Source organism: Calidris pugnax, unplaced genomic scaffold (genome assembly GCF_001431845.1).
Source record: "Calidris pugnax isolate Ruff unplaced genomic scaffold, ASM143184v1 scaffold38, whole genome shotgun sequence".
Classification (NCBI taxonomy): Eukaryota; Metazoa; Chordata; class Aves; order Charadriiformes; family Scolopacidae; genus Calidris; species Calidris pugnax.
In genome coordinates, this window is record NW_015090995.1 from 8,655,453 (window position 1) to 8,674,731 (window position 19,279).

The 19,279-nt window shown below is 40.3% G+C and overlaps 1 protein-coding gene across 1 annotated transcript; it reads left to right on the forward strand.

The window, feature by feature from the left end:
- The first annotated feature begins 6 nt into the window (after positions 1-6).
- On the forward strand, positions 7-17,512 carry LOC106895666 (COMM domain-containing protein 5-like). The gene is made up of 7 exons (XM_014955218.1): positions 7-194; positions 3,320-3,480; positions 4,614-4,642; positions 8,468-8,518; positions 12,501-12,596; positions 14,401-14,476; positions 16,993-17,512. Exons 1-7 carry the CDS (start codon positions 29-31, stop codon positions 17,092-17,094), a joined length of 681 nt encoding a protein of 226 aa, XP_014810704.1. The 5' UTR covers positions 7-28; the 3' UTR covers positions 17,095-17,512.
- Positions 17,513-19,279: the final 1,767 nt, after the last annotated feature.

The window sequence follows — 19,279 nt, forward strand, 5'->3', positions numbered from 1 at the left end:
CCGGCGGGCGGGGCGGCGCGGCGCTGCCATGGCGGCGGCGGTGGGCAAGGCGGCGGGGGTAGCCTACGGGCACGGCGAGAGCGGTGGGGGCCGCGGCGGCGGTTTCCTGGGGCCGCGGGTGCCGGCCGAGGTGGAGGCCATGGCCCGGGGCGTGCAGGAGCTGGGCAAGGAGACCTTCCGGCGGCTCCTCAAAGGTAGGGCCCGAGCGCGGCCTGCCCTCGGCGCGCAGCCCTGCCCCGGGGCTCCCCGATGCGGGCCGGGAAGGGGCACCCGCGGTCCCGCCGCCTCCCTCAGGGAAGCCGTGGGTCCTCTGAGGAAGGCAAGGACGGCCAGGGGGTCTGCTCTCCTCTGCAGCGCTCCTGGGACGCTTTTCCCTGCGGGAACCTAAAGCCGAGGGTTAAATACGGTGATGGGTTTTCTTGGTTGTATTCTAAAATTCCGTAAAATCCGTAAGAATGAGGTACGGAGCTGCGGATGGCCCCCAAAATCATAGTGAGGGCTGTTAAAACCATTCTGCTCTCACCCCTCGGTCCCAGGGCGAGTGGTCGAGTCACTGTCAGGCTGTGAAAGTCGGGGAGCGCATGGATATTTCCATAATGTGCAGGAGAAAATGAAGGCGCCTCGGAGTGCAGGCGTCACACGGAATTTGGGGCTCTAAGATTGAAAATGCTCTGCCTGTTTGATTTTGGTCTGTGAGGTTCTTCCTGTGGTAAGGCCAGACAGGTGAAATTTTCTCAAGGCACCTTTGACCACCAAAATCAGAGTTACTTGGTTGAGTAAATTATTGTAGGCAAAATAATCACAGAATAGTCAAAGAGAAGAGCTAATTGGCAGAGCAAACGGCTTGTTTGTGGCCAGCTGAGAGGAGACCGATGGCTGCACAGCGTGGGATAGTGCTGCGACCCGAACGTGCACGTTCTCTCAGCAAACTTGCTCTCAGGCTTTTTCTTCCTGATGTGAGTCAATGAGGACTCAAAGCCTGTGGTAGCTGGTTTGTCTTTAGGTGTGACAGTGTCAGAAAGGGAGCGATGTATCCAGGGTTTCCTTACAATGATTGAAATTAGTAAAGCTACATATCGGCAGAGACACTTGGGACAAAAGTAAACACAGATGTTGGACCATATTTGCTGTCTAGTGCAGGAGCAATGGAGACCAAAAAGTTCTATCAGACCCAGGAAGCCTGACTGCCTCCTAAACCCTGTTTTGGATTAATTTTGATGTAAATTATCACCTGCATTTAGGTATGCAACAAATGCTTCGTACTGCAGGGGGAGCAAAGAGTCCTTCAAAACCATCTGAAGCCAGGGCAGGTGACCCTACCCGGTGCCCGTGTCCCCCAGCGTGGATGGAGACAGCCTCCAGACCGTGCAGAGCTGGCACAAGTTGTCTTCTGCTCTTGCTGCTCTGTGGTTAACAGCTTGCAGGACAGCGCCTTTTTCCCTTAAAGGTTTAGAAGTCTTTGAAGACGTTAAGACAGCTTTCAACAGAGTATATTTAAATTGCTCTGGCACTGGCACCAAGTTAGTTGTTTGAGGCTGTTGCTGTTACTCTATTGCTAAAATAATAGCTGATACCAAAAATGAGATGCTGCTTCATATGCCTGCTCAGTTCATGATGTAAAAACTGCATATATCATTATCTCAGGGTTATCCAGCCAGTGTTATTGCAGGCTCTGCTAAACTGCAAGTATAAAGTTTGAGATCTCAGGCATCTTCTACTAGGAGCAAAGGACCCAGCAGTGAGATTTTCATGGGTGCTTTGGGGTTATTCTATTTTTTTCTCCCTCAGATTGACTGTTGGAAATATTCATACAGCTGACGTTTTTGAGTTTCCTGAGCTATACTGAGTAAAAAATCTTGTATTCTAGAGTAATGCAAGTAAGTTGTTAAAGACGACATGGCTTTTTAACCAGTTTTTAAGGTTGGTCAACAGAAAGACCAATATCGTCATTAAAGCTGTCTAGTTAAAAACTGTAAGCAACCTGTTGTTCTTTGAAGAAACAGATCAAAGTTGTATTTAAGTATGTAAGCAGACAGAGACCTGTTTCCTGCTCTGTGCATGATCTAGTAGACAGGCCTCAGTGCTGAGCTGCATTTGTCCTTTCCTGTAAATAGACTCTTCTCAATGTCAGTTTTATTGTCATAGAGCAGAACCTCTTTCAGAAAACCTTGTACTAGCACCTTAGACATTCTTGCTACCTTGTGTGAGATCTGCCTTGCAGATAGCACCAGAGAAATTCAGTCAGCCATGTGAATGATCCAGGACTTGCCACTGAATTTGGTGTGTGTTTAAAAATGTAAAAAGCAAAGATAATTTATCCAGAATTAGAAGATGGAAGACACCTAATACCAAAAGGAAGGCTGACAGTTTGATTAAAACTCTTCTTTTTGGTTTCAAGTTTTTTTTTTCCTTCCCCAACATTAGTATTAAGCTTATCTCTTAGTGTTGGCTTTCAGTAACACTTTGTGGATGTTTTTAACTTCTCATATTTTATTCACTGCACTAATATGGCTCATTGTAAATGACTAATCTAATTCCCCAGTCCTGCAATGGGATTGTGTCAGTAGTCTTTTTTATCCACAGTGGGGCTACCTGTGGCTCCAGCAGTCCATGCAGACTGATCAGAGTGCAGGACAGAGGCTGACATCACAACAGAAATTTGTATAAGGCAGGGCATATATGGAAAAAGGAAGAATAACTGAATGGTGAAGATTGAGATAATCGCACACCACTTATTAGTGTATAATATTGCCACATGGATGAACAGTAATTTGTATTATCGGCAGTTGTGCAAACTACAAGACTTGAAGGTTTAGTTTTGTCTTCTTCCTCATTTAATCCTTTGTCTCTGCTGACATTGCAAGATAAATTAATTATGTAAAACATTGGAGAACAGTGTTGAGTTTTTCACTCTCTCAATCCTCTCTTAGCCTGTGTATCAGAAGTGTAATTAAGCTGTAAGCAGACTTTTGATGTGAAAAAGTTTGTTGATAGAAGCTCAAGTTGGATTTGTACTCGTGAGCTAATTTAATTTTTTTTTTCTTTTTTTTTCATTATCCCACTGGAACAAATTTCAGCAGTGAAAACATCTTCAATTTTACAGTGCAAAAGCCTAATCCATTGAAGCTCTTAGTAGTGTTGTGAGACTGACGTGCGGTGGTAGATGATCAGGTGTGTTTACAGAGACCTGAAGTGACAGTTTCACATCAGGAAAAATGTCAATACATTAAGTAAAATCATAGACATGTTTATGTGAATGTTCGCAGTCTCCAGGTCTTCCTCTTTTTGAAGGGATCTTACTTTGCTTTCTTATTCACAGTCACTGTTAATGCATTGGAAGGAAAAGACTGCAAGGAATCTGTCAAGCTGATTGCAGAGAGCAGTAATCTCTCAGAAGAGCAACTTGCTTTCCTCATTTCCGGCATGTACACCCTTCTCCGAGAAGCGTTGAGACTCCCCTTATCAACTTTCAAACAAGAAGTAGGTTCTGGGAGTACTTGGAATCCTGATATGTTAAAAGTTGCGTTAGACACGAGTTACCATCTAAATTCTATTTGCCAGGGTGGGGAGCTGAACATCAAAAAGTTAAAGTGGTTGGAAGAGACTTAAAAATGTTGCCAAATGTCTAGAGCTTGTTATTTTACTTGTTGGGTAGATTTACAGTGAGCCTTTTGGAAGAGTATTTAAGCTTTGGGAAAGACGTTCCTGTATCTCCTGCTTCAGCATTTTGTTTACTGTGCAATTTGTTTTCACTCTTAAATTAAAACCCCAAAAGAAACCGTTGCAAAGTGTTACTTCATTGGCATCAGCTCTCTCTCTTACCCTAACTGTGTGTTCACACATACCACTCATTTTGTCAGCACATATAATTTCTCATATTTCTTTGCCTGCCTTTTTTCATACTTCTGTCGTAGAGGAAGGAAGGTCTTATGACCAGAACAATATAGTGGAAATTGGGAGAAAGTGCTGTTTCTATTTATAATACGGATGTTCTGTGAGAATATGTATACATCTGCCATGTTCCCAACTCCTAGTCCTTCTTCATGGCTATTTTATTTCCTTTTTTCATGTTTCATTTCCTTTACCTTATATTTTTTCTTTTCTTATTTTATGTGAGTGAACCTCTTCTAGGCTTCCAGCACCTCTCTCTTGTTTAAGATACTCTTTTCATATTTACCCAGCTGTACGGGGAAAGCTCATGTATCGCAGGAAACATGGTGAAAGTATGTTCTTAGTATTCAGAGCTTATCTTTTGCCACTTCCATTTGGTTGTCGTAGTTTAAACAAGTTACTGCAAAACATATTTGAGAATAAGGGCACATAATTACTCTAAAAGAAGAATATGTTATGGATAGCTACATGAATGAAATGGCAGGGATGTTGTTTTCAAAAGTTAAGGCTTCCAAGAGATTTACGTCTTTAAAATTAGTTTCTCACAACTTGATTGAGCATTTCTGGAAATTCTTAATATGTAAACTGTCAGTTCAAAACTATCGGCATTCAAGACTAAAACTTCTAGGGAGAGACACCAAGCAAGTAACCACTATTAATTCACTAGGTAATGATTTTTCAAGACTACATCCTGTAAAATTTCACCCTTATTGTCTTTCTAGGTTTTTAAGGAAGACCTAAAGGAGCTCAGGTATGCCTGCTTATGCCTGTTTTTTTAATCTGTTTGTTTCTTCATAACTTTTATGTCACTGCTTCCTTAAATCAACTTTTTTACACAACAAAGCTAGTATAAAAATTACCTGTAAATAACACATAATACATCTGTTGCCAAATGTCATGTGAAGCCAGAGGAAAAAAACAGGTGTTGTGTAAGACTTGATTTAGCACTGAGCATGAGCAGTAAATTTCACATGCTGGGGAGATTGGTCTAATTTAGTCTGTAATGTAGGTTATGCAAATGTGAGTGACCTTCTCTCTGCCATCCCCACCTTGCCCTGCAATATTTTTTTAACATGTTTGGTAAGACAGTGGTAACATTTCAGAAGCTAAGAAACTGCCCTACTTTTTTTCTTCTTTGAAAGGCCAATGATATAAGGCTCATGAAATCCTACCACCTTGTCCAGCTACGATCTGTCCTGCCCATTACCCAAGCACTGCGTTTGTTACGGACTTAAGCAAAACCTGTATCCGTCTGTTCAGAGTATGTCTGAATAGATGTTCGGATCCTAAAAGCTAGATATGAGATGCTAATAATCTTTATGGCTTTTCCCTTATTTCCATATTCAGTAGTCATGAGAGAAGAGAAAGTTGGTGCTTTCATCTATAGAGAAATCTCTGCACCAAGGCCCAATTGCTTTAAAATGCTAATTTCCCATAATCCTTAGTGTTCTGATTGCTACCTAGGATAGATAGATAGATATTTTGCTCATTCTGTCTTTTTTTTTTCATCCTTATTTGTCCGTTAACCTGCAAATTGGCTTTCTTCTCAGGCTCTGTTCTGCAGAGTCGTAAGCGTAACTTTATGAGCAACTTCAGGCAAATTAAAGCTGTGGATTTAGACTTGTAATTGGGGTGTAATCACTGAAGGGTGCAATTGGGGCCATGCTGAAAGGTGCCATGCTAGTTGATACAATTTTGTCTGCAGCTCAGAGCTGGAGTTTGGCCTGCCTTTTGTCTTGTGAGCTAAAATGCAAGCTGCTTCCTCTGCCACGTCATGGAGTTCACACCCAGGTTAAAGTAGGTCAGTAAGAAACTGATGAATTGCTTTTGACCCAGTGGGAGTTGGTGTTTTTTGAGGTGCACGCAGAATGTGTTCGGTGTGATTAAGGAATAATGAAGAGCACTAAAAGCTCCGTGCCAAATTCTCTGGGGGGTGGGTGAATATTCCTCTATTGAGCAGTGGAAAAAATTGGTATAGAGGGGTGCCAGAAGTCACTTGCTGTATCTAGAAATCCAGACTCCCAGGCCCCTGTCCTTGTCATTTGACCACACTTTAATGCCTTCCACTTTTGTAGTTGGTTTTTTCTTCCCCTCACTTTATAGATTATTCATGGAACTATGAAAACACTTTTTAGTTCGGATTATCTTTTTTATATCTTTTATATCTTGAAAAATCTTTTTTGTCTTGCGTTCTGGTTAACAGGACTAATACAGCAGCAATAGTTCAGATAACTGCATTTGTGTTGCTTGCAGACTGTTTTATGTGCTGCTCATTGCTGCTCTGCTCCCATGATTCTTACGTTATTGGAACTCTTCCTAACTTCCTTCTCTGACAGTCTTATTTCCTGTGAGTAGCTCTCTTCACCTTGTGGCTAAACTTTTAGAAGACTGAATAGCTTATTTTACTCTCAAGCTCTAATACTTAGTCAATTTGGTAGCACCTTTAGCATCTTCAATTCCTATGGGAAGTGTCATTTCCTATGTTTCCCAATGCACTTGGGTTTGTAGATTAGATACCTGCTTGTTTTTAAGTCATCTACTAATTGCATTTGGACACTTACCCTTCTGCAGTGACTCCTGTGGGTCATCCTGTGACCATGTGCATGAAGAACACATGTAGTTGGTTTAACGGCAGTGTCCTGGCGTTATTGGCACCCAGTGTTTGGGCAGGTTACCTTTTTTTCACCTCTCCTGTGTTCTGGTTTTTTGCCTTCAGTGAAGCTGAAGATTGAACTAATTCCACATGTTGAAGTCTTGTAATTCTCAATTTCCTGGTGATGCAGCTGGTCTTGTCTTCTGGTTTTGGTGAAGAGAGAGGCAGGGAGGCATGCCCACTTCTGATTAATTAGATCAAAACTACTGGTTTCACAGGGTTGCTATTCTATATTTCTTGGCCTGACTGGCTGAGCCAGTGAGAATAAATTCATTCTAAATTGTGGGTGCTCGTTTTTCCTCACATGTTGTTTAATAACTTTATGGCTCAGACCAATAACAGGGGGTTGAGGCATCCTCACACCTTCTTCCTTACCCTTTGAAGTCCCTTCCTCAGAATGCTCCTTTGAAAACTGATTGCCATCTGTAGCTCAGACCTGAGCTGTGCCGTGTTCTGTGTCTGATCTGCTTAGTGTGTGACTGGCCTTGTGTAAGCTGCTTGAGCCAGGAACAGAATTTTCAGCAAAATCATTAACTGCACAGCAAAAATAATGCAAGCTCAAAGGTAGCATTAATGCTTCAGTTTTAATAACTCTTGCTCTTACAGTCGAGCAAGTATTGTGATAGGTATCATAATAATCATATTACACCCCCTTTTTCCAGCTATTCCACTACATACAGAGGATATTCAGTCGTCATCGGGATGGGTTAAGTGATACATTTGCACGGACAGTATAAGTAATGTTTGCAGAAATAGTCTTGTCTCTTCTGAAAGACAGACAGACACATGCAGCCAAAAAAGCACTGTCTAGTCTCTCCTCCTCACTTCCCAGTTTACCTTAGATAACTACCTTGCTAATATGAATTCAGTTTTATCTAAGCACTCTTTAAAAATGCGTTTTAACCCCACTTCTTCCATTAAGAATTCAATCTCTAATAACTGCTGTTTCATCTTCCCACTGTGTGAGTTGATGAGTTGTTTTTTCTCCCATCATTAGATACTGTAAGCCCTTTAGGACAGGTAACTTCCTTGTTTGCTTTGATTTTTCTTTGATATACTGCTGTGTATCTCAAGCCACCGGTGAGTAATGTCTCTGGGCACTGATTGATGTTAAGTGCTGGATTTCACTGTGGCAGCAGTAGTTACTTCTTCCACTTGTCCAACCTGCCTCTCTGCAGGAGGTTACTGTCCCTGTGGCAAAGGCAGCTGAATGGATAGTGTTTGCTCCGCGGTCTTTGCAATTCACAGCCAGATATATATTGAACTGAAAATCAACAGCAGCTCGTTTGTAAGGCAGCAGTAGCATCAGAGGAATGGTGAAGCAGTGCAGAGGCATGGGGCGGAGGGAGTGTGAGTTAGTCTATTCAGTCTGTTCTCATTGTCCCCATCAAATTTATGCTTGCCCTCCCGATGTTAGATGTGCTCCTTTTGTAAGTAATCTTAACTGCAAAGGCCTCTGTTTCCACTTTTGAGGGAGCAATTAATTCTGTATTCTTTTCATTATATTTCAAGTGAAAGTGAAATGAAATGTGTAGGTTTGGGATAGCATGAAAACATGCATTGCTAGCTTGCCTTCTGCACTTGTCAGAGCCATCGGTAGAATTTTTCTTGACTTTACTGGGAGAAGTTAAGCAAATACTGGTTCTTTTCAAACTCACTGTTGCCATACTAGGTAGGACAGAGATACATAATACACTTTTTAGGGTTCTTGATACAAAAACATAAGCTGTCCTTTTGAGAGCCTAGACTGAATCAATACTGAAGTGCTTACATAAGAGCTGATGGCAGTTTTAAGCAATGGAAGACGGAAAATGTTGACATATTTTTTGTGTTCTGTAATAGATTTATTTTTTTTTGGTAGCTAAGGCCATGTGTTTGTGGTTACGAAACACTTAACTATTTTCTATTGCTCTTCTCTTTAAGGATACCAGAAGATTTCATTGTGGACTTCTCCAGTATAGTCTTTGGTAACAGGTTAGTATCTTCATGTATCATGCATTGTGCAACAGGCAGGGTTGCAGAAAGCTCTGCTGACAAAAATCCCAGTCCTAGTAAAGGAAGAGCAAAATTCTCTAAATATATGAGAATAAGATTTGTCCCATTATTTTGATTCAACATAACATGATGTCACTCATGCATGGCTATATATGCAGTAAGTAGCTTCATGCCAGTTTTCAATTTTCAGTTTTTCTGTGATCATCACCCATCAGTTTTTATAATGTTCTGTAGCCTCTGTAAGGTGCATTAATACCTACAGATGAAAAATGCATTGCAGAATTAAGCATTTTTATCATCATTATCACTTCAAGTCAGATCTTGAATTGTTGAGAGCCAAGCTACAAATGCCTTCTACATACTGTGGTTCATGGAAGCTTTCTCAAATGGCATTTAATCAAGTCTTAATGTACAGTGGAATTGGGAATTCACACTGGGTGACTTGATGACCTGTATGAGATATCAGGTGCTCTGCTAGCTGTCATTTTCTAAGCCCTATAGCTCAGTAGCTCTAGAGGAAATACTAAATCAAGACCTTTTTGAACAGCCTCTCTCTTTTGTCCATTCTAGGGATTCCTTTTTTCTATATGGTTCTCTGCTAAACCACATTTAGCTGATTCTGCATCTAGAAATTGCTTGAACTTTTGCATATGCAAAACTTTTCTCCTTGAAACTTGCGGTCACTCAGCACACAGCATCACTATCCCAACACTGCTCCAGGTACTCTGCGTGGAAACCTGATAATCATAGTTGTGGTACTTCAGTTAACCTCACCAGGGTCTGAATGCTGCTACCAAAGTTAAAAATATTTTTCATCTCCTCAGTTAAGATCTTAGCTTAAAGCTAAAGGTTCTTGGAGTAAAAATAAATTCAGCCTTCTCATCTTTTCTTTGCTCTTCTGTTTGAATTATAGGTGTTAAGAATGCAAAATTCATGGTTGGAAAGTGGAAATATTGTTTGCAGTGGAGAAAGAAGATAAATTTAGATGTCATTTGAAGCATGCATGATTGTCTGTTTTCTGCTGTGAAATCACGATGCTGGAAAATTTAGCTTTTCCTCATTTCAAAAGCTGTGATTATCCAGTGTAATCTTGCTCTGTGTTTTGAGACCAGAGAAGAGTACCTCAGATTTGATTTCTAGACAGATCTGCTTTTATAATCTTAAATGTAACACTGAATCATACATATGCTTATTGAGTTGTAAATATATATGATTGTGATGGTAAGAGAAGTATTAGCATCTGATCAAAAATTCAGTATGAGCTAGATAACCCAGAAAAATCCATTTTTAATACTTTTCCTGGCATCTTACCCTATTTTTTGCAATTTTGTTCACTAAACAACAGCTCTGAAGTACTGGAAGTTTTACATTTTTATTTTGGTGTCTCCGCGGTTCCATCAAGCTATATAGACTGAAAGAAAAACTTGCCACATTGACACCGTCAAATAACTACACAAAATGAAAACTTTTTTTTATTTAAGGGGAAGGATAACTCTAACTTTCCTTTCTCTGAATATTTAGGATAAACGTACTGCATTTTTTAAAAAATAGTGTAGCTTTTGTTTCTGCCAAGAGGGTGCATTCTGCGTGCCATTGGTCAGCATTTCACACATACCAATGTATTCATTCTCCCTGCTCAGTGGCCTGCTGGGCATGTCTTGTTATGCGAACAGGGAACCGTCCGGAATTTGTCTTTAGTATTGATATTGTTAGGTCAGCTGCTGCTCCAGATTATCTAATCTTTCATTTTCGATGTTCTTCTCTTGCATCCTTTGGCAGATGATGCTCTTGTCATGAGGTGTATCATCCTTTCCATGTATGATTTGGATTGTCTCTAGCTGATCTGTGGTGCTTTAGTTGTTCTAACTTCTGCCTTCTGCACTATGTGCTGACAGTATATTGCAGCTGCTGGAAACTGCGTTTACAAAATGTGATTATAGTCTATAGGTTTTGGGTATAAGATCCATTGAGTCTTTTCTGTTGCGTTTTGCTTTTCCTCTTAGAAATCAGTGGCTTGATTAATGGCCTGTATAATTTCTGTATATATGTTGACCACTATGCACATTCTGTCGTCCTTACAGGATTCTTGCAGTTCCAGTTATGATTTTGTCCAAGCTGGGAAGGTGCTGACAGAAGCTTAAATTAAGCTATAAAAGCCATGACTCTTTCTGAGGGAATGGTACTGAAGAACAGTCCTGACCAGAGCTAAAGCTTTGTGGTTTGGCCACAGAAATGCCTTAGCTTAACAATATTCAGAACCTTCACCTCTGTTTGGGCATTGCTGACCTTTCCCACCACCGTTAACTAGAACGTCTTCCTGTTTTCTCTACTCTTCCTTGCCCCCAAATGCTGGTGCTGCACTGAATGGACTGTTTTCCATTGATGGGAGTTAGTGTGTCTTAAGGAAGCGGCAGCAGGATGGCTATTTTTAGGCATTCCCCAAATTAAGCAATACTCTGGCAGCAGCTCACCACTGAGAGAAAGGCCTGTTCTTACTGTTTAATCCTGCTAATGACCATTCTAGACTCCAGCTCCTCGTGCTTGCACCCAGCTGTGGTGACCTACTTCCTATCCAGTAGTTGACAGTGAGTAAGAACCAGCTGATCTATTTTTTTTCCTGCTCATTCCTTTACCATGCTATTAGGAACGTGTGTCACTTCTGACACCATCCCCCAAAAAAGAATAAACTGTTTCTGATATTGCCTTTGCTAAATGCAAGTGTATTGGAGGATCTCAGTCTGTCACTCCTGTGTACCTTATCAAATCATTAATCTTTCTGAGTAGTTTCTAAAGGCACCAGCTAACTGGCAGACAAGAATCTGAGTAGGGATGTTAGACTATCATTTCTACAGCCCTTGATTTGTTCAGAGAGGATTCCTTTCTGATGTAAAGTCTGTAATTAGATTATGTCTAGCACCGTGGATAAAGGATGTAATGTCTCTTATCCTGCCCTTAGCAGGAGTACTGGAGTAGCTTTGAAATGTACCGTAAATAACTTCCAGAGACATGGGATGTTTAGCAAAAAATAAATAAATATGGTAAGTAACATGAAGTCCACACCAGCTCCCGAATGGACCAGCTCAGTGACCTCATTCTGAAGATATTTCTGCATGTATATCTAAAAATGGGTGTTATGTCTTTGTGTCAGATTTGGCTTGTTGACTTACCCAGAGTGTAAGATGCTGTTAAAATTTTAAAGGTTGTCAACCATCTTGAGTTTAATCACTGTCAACTGTATGTCCTCTCAGAAATAAACTGAGGTTTGATCAGCCTGATTCTTCCTGCAATAAGAGTAATAAATGAAGTCCTTGGCTTCTTATACATTAGACGAGACAAAAATCCTGAAGGTTGTGCTGGGGTTGGCAGTGAACATTATGTAAGGAACTTAGAATTTTCAAATTATGTTAGACTAGCAAAAACCACTGTGTGATTACTATTTTTATTAAAATATGCTTCAAAGTACACTCTGATGTTATATTTTAAAACGTTGCTGCTCGCTAATACTAGATGCTTTCTGCTGAAGGAGCACAGTGACCTTATTCCAACTTTTTTGCTCAAGTCATCTGCCTCATTCCTGCTTGTTCCTGTTGGATCTGCATGAAGGTAAAGATACATTTGCAGATGCCCTTCTACACCTCACAGTTGCATATAATTGAAATAATAGATATGCCAGCCACCAGAAGGACTCTTACTAAACTTTGGAGTGACATCAGTATACTGGAATTACATAGAGTCACTTGGTCTCTTTTTTTAACATGGACCATAGTTGAGCGTAGGAAAAGTGGGTAATCTGAGCACAGCTGCCTTAAATACACAAAACCTTCGGACCTCTCTGAGAATAGATGTAGAAGAGAAACAAGTTCCAGATGGGTTTTTTTCTGAGGAATCTTATTATCTCTTTAGATTGTTGTTTCTTTTATGAATCTGTATTTCAGTCTGCCATTTCTGTTTTACTCTGTAGGCGTCCTGCTTCCGAAGGCACAGCTCTGGTACAAGGAAGTAGGCTGCCAGGTGTCCAGGACTTCAAGTGGAGAGTGGACGTAGCTATATCCACAAGGTATAAAAAAGAATCCTGCATGACCTTAGAAATTATTTTGCCCATCGTTAAACTGAGTTCTTGTGCTCCTTAAAAATGTTAATGGTGTTAAAAAGTATCTTCCTGTTAGGGATTGGCATGTAGCATTACATGGTAAGATATGGAGGGAATTTTCTGAACAGTGTAGTCAATTTATATACAGGTTACTGCTGTTAACATGGACCTGCCAAAAGGCTGCTGCCTTTGTCTTCTACTGATGATACTTTTTAGGCTCCTTATTTGCTTTATCTCCAAAACCTCTGTACTAGAAACATTTCACTCGAAGTTTGAGTTTCTCTTTCAATATTTCAAAACTTAATGGAGCTGAGACAACTCCACAGGTCCTCAGAGATGATGGAATAAATTAGATGGATTGAGCCTCACGCAGCCAGCCAAGCTCTCGGTTTCTCTAGAGCAGTGGAGGGAAATCATCTATTCAACTTCTCAAGTAGACTACCATTTGTATGTTGTGCATGTTAAATAAAATTACTTTCAATCACCTCTACATTTGGCTGTAGATACTGCAAAGAGAGGCTTCAGAACAGCAGCTTTACACTGCCATAATTATGCAATTGGACCACCTCCTAGTTTCTTTCACAAAACGGGACTAAAGGCCTTTGTGGCCATCCTGTCTGTGCCTGCAGTGGATAGCTTCTTGCCATCTGCCACAGCAGAGGCAGCTGGGGGATGGATCTTTGGCTAGACCCAGAGGAAACAGAAACCACTTGTCTGTGCTGTTCCTGGTCTCTGTCTAGTTCTAACCAAGATGCACGAGGGTGAAAGAAATTGGAAGATGATCCAGTATTTGTCAGTATTGTAAATCATTAGCGTGAGTGACTTCATTGCATTCATGAATACCTGCCTCTGAGGGAGAGTACAGTCTCATTGCTGCCATAGTCGAGAGGCCCTTGGGTAATCGGGGATAGTCTTCCTGAAATCAAGAAAAAAGATTCCTAAGTGAACATTGTGATGACCACAAGCTACCAGTTCAGGTGACTTTCAGATGAGCAGTGCTGTAAGCACCACACACGTATCACTATGCATAAAAAATCTATACCTATAAAGAGACCAAAATGTACAGATAAACATCCCCAGGCACAATGCTTGCAAGCTGCAAGCAAATCCTATGATTTGTTTTCCAAACAACACAGGAACAATATATTATCTTTTTCTATTTTCCTGCTTCTTATTTTCCTTTCAAGTCAACCTCCCCCCTGGGATTTCTTGTTTATCATCCAGCAACACCCTCTGTAAAGAGGTATGGCTTCTGGCTGTAATGTCTGTCAGTCCTGAGCAGGCTTTGGTAACACTGGGTGATGGAAGCTGCACAAAAATGACTCATTTCCCCTCTTTGGGTCATCAAATAAAATAACAACACACAAATTTAGCATGAAGACTGGAAGAGCTTGATTCCCCAAATGAGATGGCAGTGGAAAGTATGAAGGGTTGGAAAGGATTAATGCAACATGGTAAATCGACTAAGAAAACTGTGCATTATTACTAGCAGTATTTGTTCAGCTCTTATCCCTGTCATAGTTCCACTGAACTGGTTATTATGTAAAATGAAAATGCTCCTAAACTTGCAGCTACTAAGCTATTAAAAAAATTTTTAGTCTCAATACTGAGGTAAATTGGACAGGACTCCAGCCAGCCAGGTACAGGACTTTGTGATACTCATGTTCTATGTAAAGCCTATGTGAACATCTCAAATTGGTGATGTACAATGCTGTACTCATCACACTGCTGATGTCTATTGTTGTAATACTAATAATGTAAATAATTTCAGTTCACTGGCCCGTGCACTTCAACCATCCATTCTAATGATGATGAAGCTTTCAGATGGGACAGCTCATCGCTTTGAAGTAAGTCTGATTGCCATAATAAATGAAAAAGAAACCACTTGAAGTTCTTTTTAGAAAGTTGAATTACTATTTAAAATGCTAAAGCTTTTTTAAACAGTGCATTATTATTGATTGGTTTGCTTTGGAATCCTTCATGTTCAGTGTAGCTGCATACAATATAGAATCATACCTTGTTCCTACACACATTTCACTGAAACCTCATTTGTTAGAAGAATATTAATTACTGAAAAGCACTGTTGCATAATATCTGGTCTGAGTAAAAACTATGTGTTTGTTATCAACTATAACCTTCAGGCCTGATGATGGCTCTTGAGGGCAGGAAAATTACTGGGGTAGTTTATATAATCATACATTATATCATACAATTCTGAACCCCCTACGTTTGGTAAAGAATGGTAACGTTCTCCTCTGTGGCAGAGGTAGCTTTATTCTCTTTCTTCAGTACAGTTCTTGCTGCTAGAAAGAAAGTAAAAAAAATCTTTGCTTTTTACCTCAGAATTAGTCAGTGGTAGTATTTATGACACTCTACGTAAAGGCTTGCCAGAAGATGGCATAAACTCTTCCATATTTTTAACCTTTGAAAAGGAATGCTATTTGTTCTATAAATAACATGGTGATGTGTACAAGAATTCAGTGCACAGCAGGCATTCTTACATTTGAACTCTGTAAAGATTTTGGCTTCAGTTCCTGTGTAAGTAGTAGTCTGGAGGAAGCACTAGAGCACTGTGAGTTGAAAGAGGTGGACTGACTGTACTTTTACAAGGCTTCACAAGAAGGCAGCTGTTGAGGAAGGCACAAATTACATGCTCCATTGCAAAGTGTTGAGAGTGTCACTTCACAGAAGATCAAATTCACCCCTCTGTGGACAGTCCAGCTCAGAGCTTCCTGTAGGCTCCGTTTAATGTCTTCATGGAACTTAAATGATACCATGGACTTCAGGTTAACCCTGTACAACAGGGTAGGATTCACTTACAAGAATAAAAACTTGTCCATTCTTTGCTGTTTAGATTTGGGCCTTTTTTTCCTGGTATATAATGTCAAGTCTGGGTGGCATTGTTCCTGGTTGGTTTGGTTTGGTTTTGGTTTTTCTTGTTGTAAGTCTGTGTAAGACCCTTTGCTATTCTGCAGTGGAGATATGTTGATGTGCTTGTCCAGTATGCACAGTAGTTCAGATATCTGATAGCAAACAATGGCCTTCTCTTCAAATCAGCCCGCTGCTGCTGCTGCTTAGATCTGAATGCCAAAGATCTGGCTGTAAACCTGATTTCTGTATCTGATGAGTGGTCTTCCCACAGTTAGTATGTCTTTGGGATAAACCTATGTTATGGTTCAAGGTACCATATGCAAGCAAATATAGTCCTCACCTCTGCAGTTTCCTTTCATTCGGGCATGTTGAGAATGTCCTAACTAAGAGGGCTTCTGCAGGATGTTAAGTCCAGAAGGTAATTCCGTTATGAACAGTTTCAGAATGTGTACACCACAGGTTATACACAAAGTTATACACTTTGGTCTCTTGGGTTTGGTTTGGTTTTTTAATTGTAGTGTGATCTCTGACAACGAAGATTCTTTTTCAAAAGCAATGGGAATTGCTGCATTTTGAGTCTTGCGTATATGTCAAAAATGAAAAGGACATGATGCCTTTTTATGTATTTCTGATGCATGTGGAAAATGCAAATCGGGTGTTGGATTCCTCTCACATAATTGATATCTGCTACAGTAGGCAGAAGGATATGACAAGGGACTCTGTCAAAAGAACTGTGTGTCTTCAGTGTAGTCACAGCAGTAGAGTAAATGCAGCAGTGCTCTGCAGAGCAGCCTGGGACTACCCAGACACTGCTGGTACTCATGTGAGCACGTGCATTTGTGCGCTGCACCCAGTCTCAGCCTGTGCTCACGTGTGGTTCTCCATCTTGACAGATAATAGATTTCCATCCATTTGGCTTCACAGGCTTGAAATGATAAAGGAAAGTCCATTAGTCTCCTGCATAGTTGAAAATGTTTTGTATATTTAATCAAAATGTTTTACCTTCCATGTATAGATGGTGCCCAGTCCTCTTTGCTCTTGAGGTTGCTGCCAAATCTCTTGCTTTGAGGCTCAATTACTTTCTCCTGCAAGTTTGGACAATCAGAATATCTGGAATTTGCTCCTTGAGAATTCTGTAGGCTCCACAACCTTCCAGGTGTCTTCATCTTCCCTTCTGATCCTCAACTTCCTTACTTTACCACAGCATCCTTCAGTTTACTTTCTGGAGAAACTTCTCTCACATGAGGCAGTATAAAAAATGTACTATGTAGCTGTTGTTTCTGCTTTTTTCCACTCTGCTGTTCTTTTTCACCCAGATGATTTAGTTGAATTAACTGAATATTATTAACCTGTTAACCTCAAATTCTTTGTCTTAAACCTAAAAAAAAAAAAAGGTATTTGGAGATTGGGCTGACACCGTGGAATGTTCCTATCCTATCTTCAAAAGTTCCTAAAACGTTTCATGTTTTCTAACTGGAATATTCTGTTTCAGGTGCCAGTTGCAAAGTTTCAAGAACTGAGATACAATGTTGCCCTTATACTGAAGGAAATGAATGATTTGGAGAAAAGGAGTATACTGAAGATCCAGGACTGAACACTAAAATGGGGAGTTTATAGAACAGATTTGAAACCCTCAGCGTGTTTTGTGAATGGCAGAGCAGGGGACCATCCCCACTTTGCCTGTATGAACTCCAGTGTAGCATTTATGATCTCTGCTGTAAATATTTTTTCGATTCAAGTGTTAAAAGCACAAGCTTTTTTCATAAGACTTAGGAAAAAAAAATATATCTATGAAAAAGTATAACGTTGTTTGTGAGCATTTTTGCATGATTCATCAAAACATTTTTTAAATAACTGGCTTAATAGATGTAAGAGTCATTTATTTCTGATTATGATTCATCATTCTAATTATTTTTGAAAGCCTGCTACCGGAAGCCCCATCAATGTGTATCATAAGAAAGCTCTGCAAATAAAAAGCTCTCTCAAATAAAAAATAAAATAAAAAAACTACATCTGCGCTCTAGTATGACAAATATGAACTTAAGTTTTGCATAAGTAAAATTGCTATCTGGCGTCTCACGAAGTGACTGAGTATAGCTACAGATATTTAAGGGCTAATTTTGAAGAAAAATGGAAGTCTGTGGATCAAGAAGCATTGACTGTGCTTTCAGAACTAATTCCATGGAATTGCTGAAGTGGAAAGTTGCAGTCTAAGGCTTTAGCTGGTTGATCGGAATGGGCTAAATACCAGTAATGTCATAGATTTGTAACTGAAAATGCCTGCCTTTTGTTTCATGTATTTCCTATATGTTCAATGTGAATGGAACATTACTGGGCAGAAACTTCTGGCACTGTGGTGACAGCAAATTGCAGGAGGCAGCAACCTCCTTGGAGACCACTACAGCTACATACTAGTTAATAGTGCAAGTCAGACCTCTGGATGAAGAGGCTGCGTACAGCCTCTGGGATGAAAGTCACAGGTGTGAGGATATCCAAACCCTCAGGTCAATAAAACAGTTAAGCATAGGCTGACATTCCCCAAATTGGTTAGGCAGCCCCTGGATTGGTCAGGCAGTTGGACTTAGATGATCATTGTATGTCCCTTCCAACTGAAATATTCTATTCTATGTTATTCCTTTCCCCTATGAGTAAATCTTGGAAGAACTCCCTTAACTGGAAGCATATGTTTTAAGTCTCATTTTAACGCTGTGGGACCACAAGTATCCCCCTAAGAGTTTTGCCAAGAAGGGATGCATTCCTCAGTCATTGCCTGAACAAATTTTCTCCCAGCAGCAAAGATATGGAGGCTGTGAGCAATGGCCCAAAGACAGGAGAGGCCGTGGGCCCTAGAACTACAGGATTTTTCTGGCTGTCTAAAGTAGTTTAGAAAGCACATGCCACTACCATGGTTAAGCATTGGCTTATTCTAGCTGCATTCAGAGTTTCTACCTCAGTAGTACCACCCATGCTCCTCTCTCATTTTTTTTCATTGTAGAACTTGCCTTCATCTTTCTCACTCCCCACAGAAACCTATTGAAATCATGGATTCAGGAGGCCTTTTACACTCCCACAGATGTTTGTGTAGGAAAGGATGACTTGGCTCTTAGATTTTAAGCATCAAAACAGGCATAAAAATACTTCATTGTCATACTTTTTAAGAGGAGGCTTGTTTGACAGGAGTCCATACCAATCTAAAGACAGCTAAATAGCTGTGGTCCAGAGGGCTTTTAAAGCCTGTGCAAGAATGTTTCCTGCAGCTTGAAATAAAACTGTCAGCCATGATTTCAAACTGTTCAAAAGCTGCATGTTCCATTTGCTTTGTAGGCTACTCATCCATAACTTCCAGTTTTGATCCATTCTGCATCTTAACTACTGTGTTCAGGTCACATCAACGCACATGAAGAGGAATTAGCTCCTGTCACTTCAAGTGAACTGTAGATTGCATTAATGTGAAGTTTTCTTTTTGGTTTTACTTTATGAAGCTTGTCCATCTTCTTTCTGGAATGACATTGTCACAAGCTGTAAAACAAAATACATATTCTTATGTTCCTTGTTACAACCTTTCCCTTCTGAATGTTTAGATTTACATGGTTTCAAACCGGACAGGTATCTCAACTGAGACCATAAGTGAAATCTTTTCAGACAAACGGAACACTGCATGGGTGTAAAATGACCTACTGCTTAAGATATTTGCAAAGTTGGTTTTTTTACTGGTCAGAGTAGAAGAATCCAAAAATACCTTTACCTTCTAGACAGAATATATTCATTCAGATGTTCTC

What these genes read in the sequence shown, in the direction of transcription:
- LOC106895666 (XM_014955218.1), top strand. Translation starts at nt 29, where the DNA reads ATGGCGGCGGCGGTGGGCAAGGCGGCGGGGGTAGCCTACGGGCACGGC. An exon ending in TATCAACTTTCAAACAAGAA is followed by an intron (nt 3,481 to 4,613) that starts GTAGGTTCTGGG and finishes TTGTCTTTCTAG; the next exon opens with GTTTTTAAGGAAGACCTAAA. An exon ending in AGTATAGTCTTTGGTAACAG is followed by an intron (nt 8,519 to 12,500) that starts GTTAGTATCTTC and finishes TTTACTCTGTAG; the next exon opens with GCGTCCTGCTTCCGAAGGCA.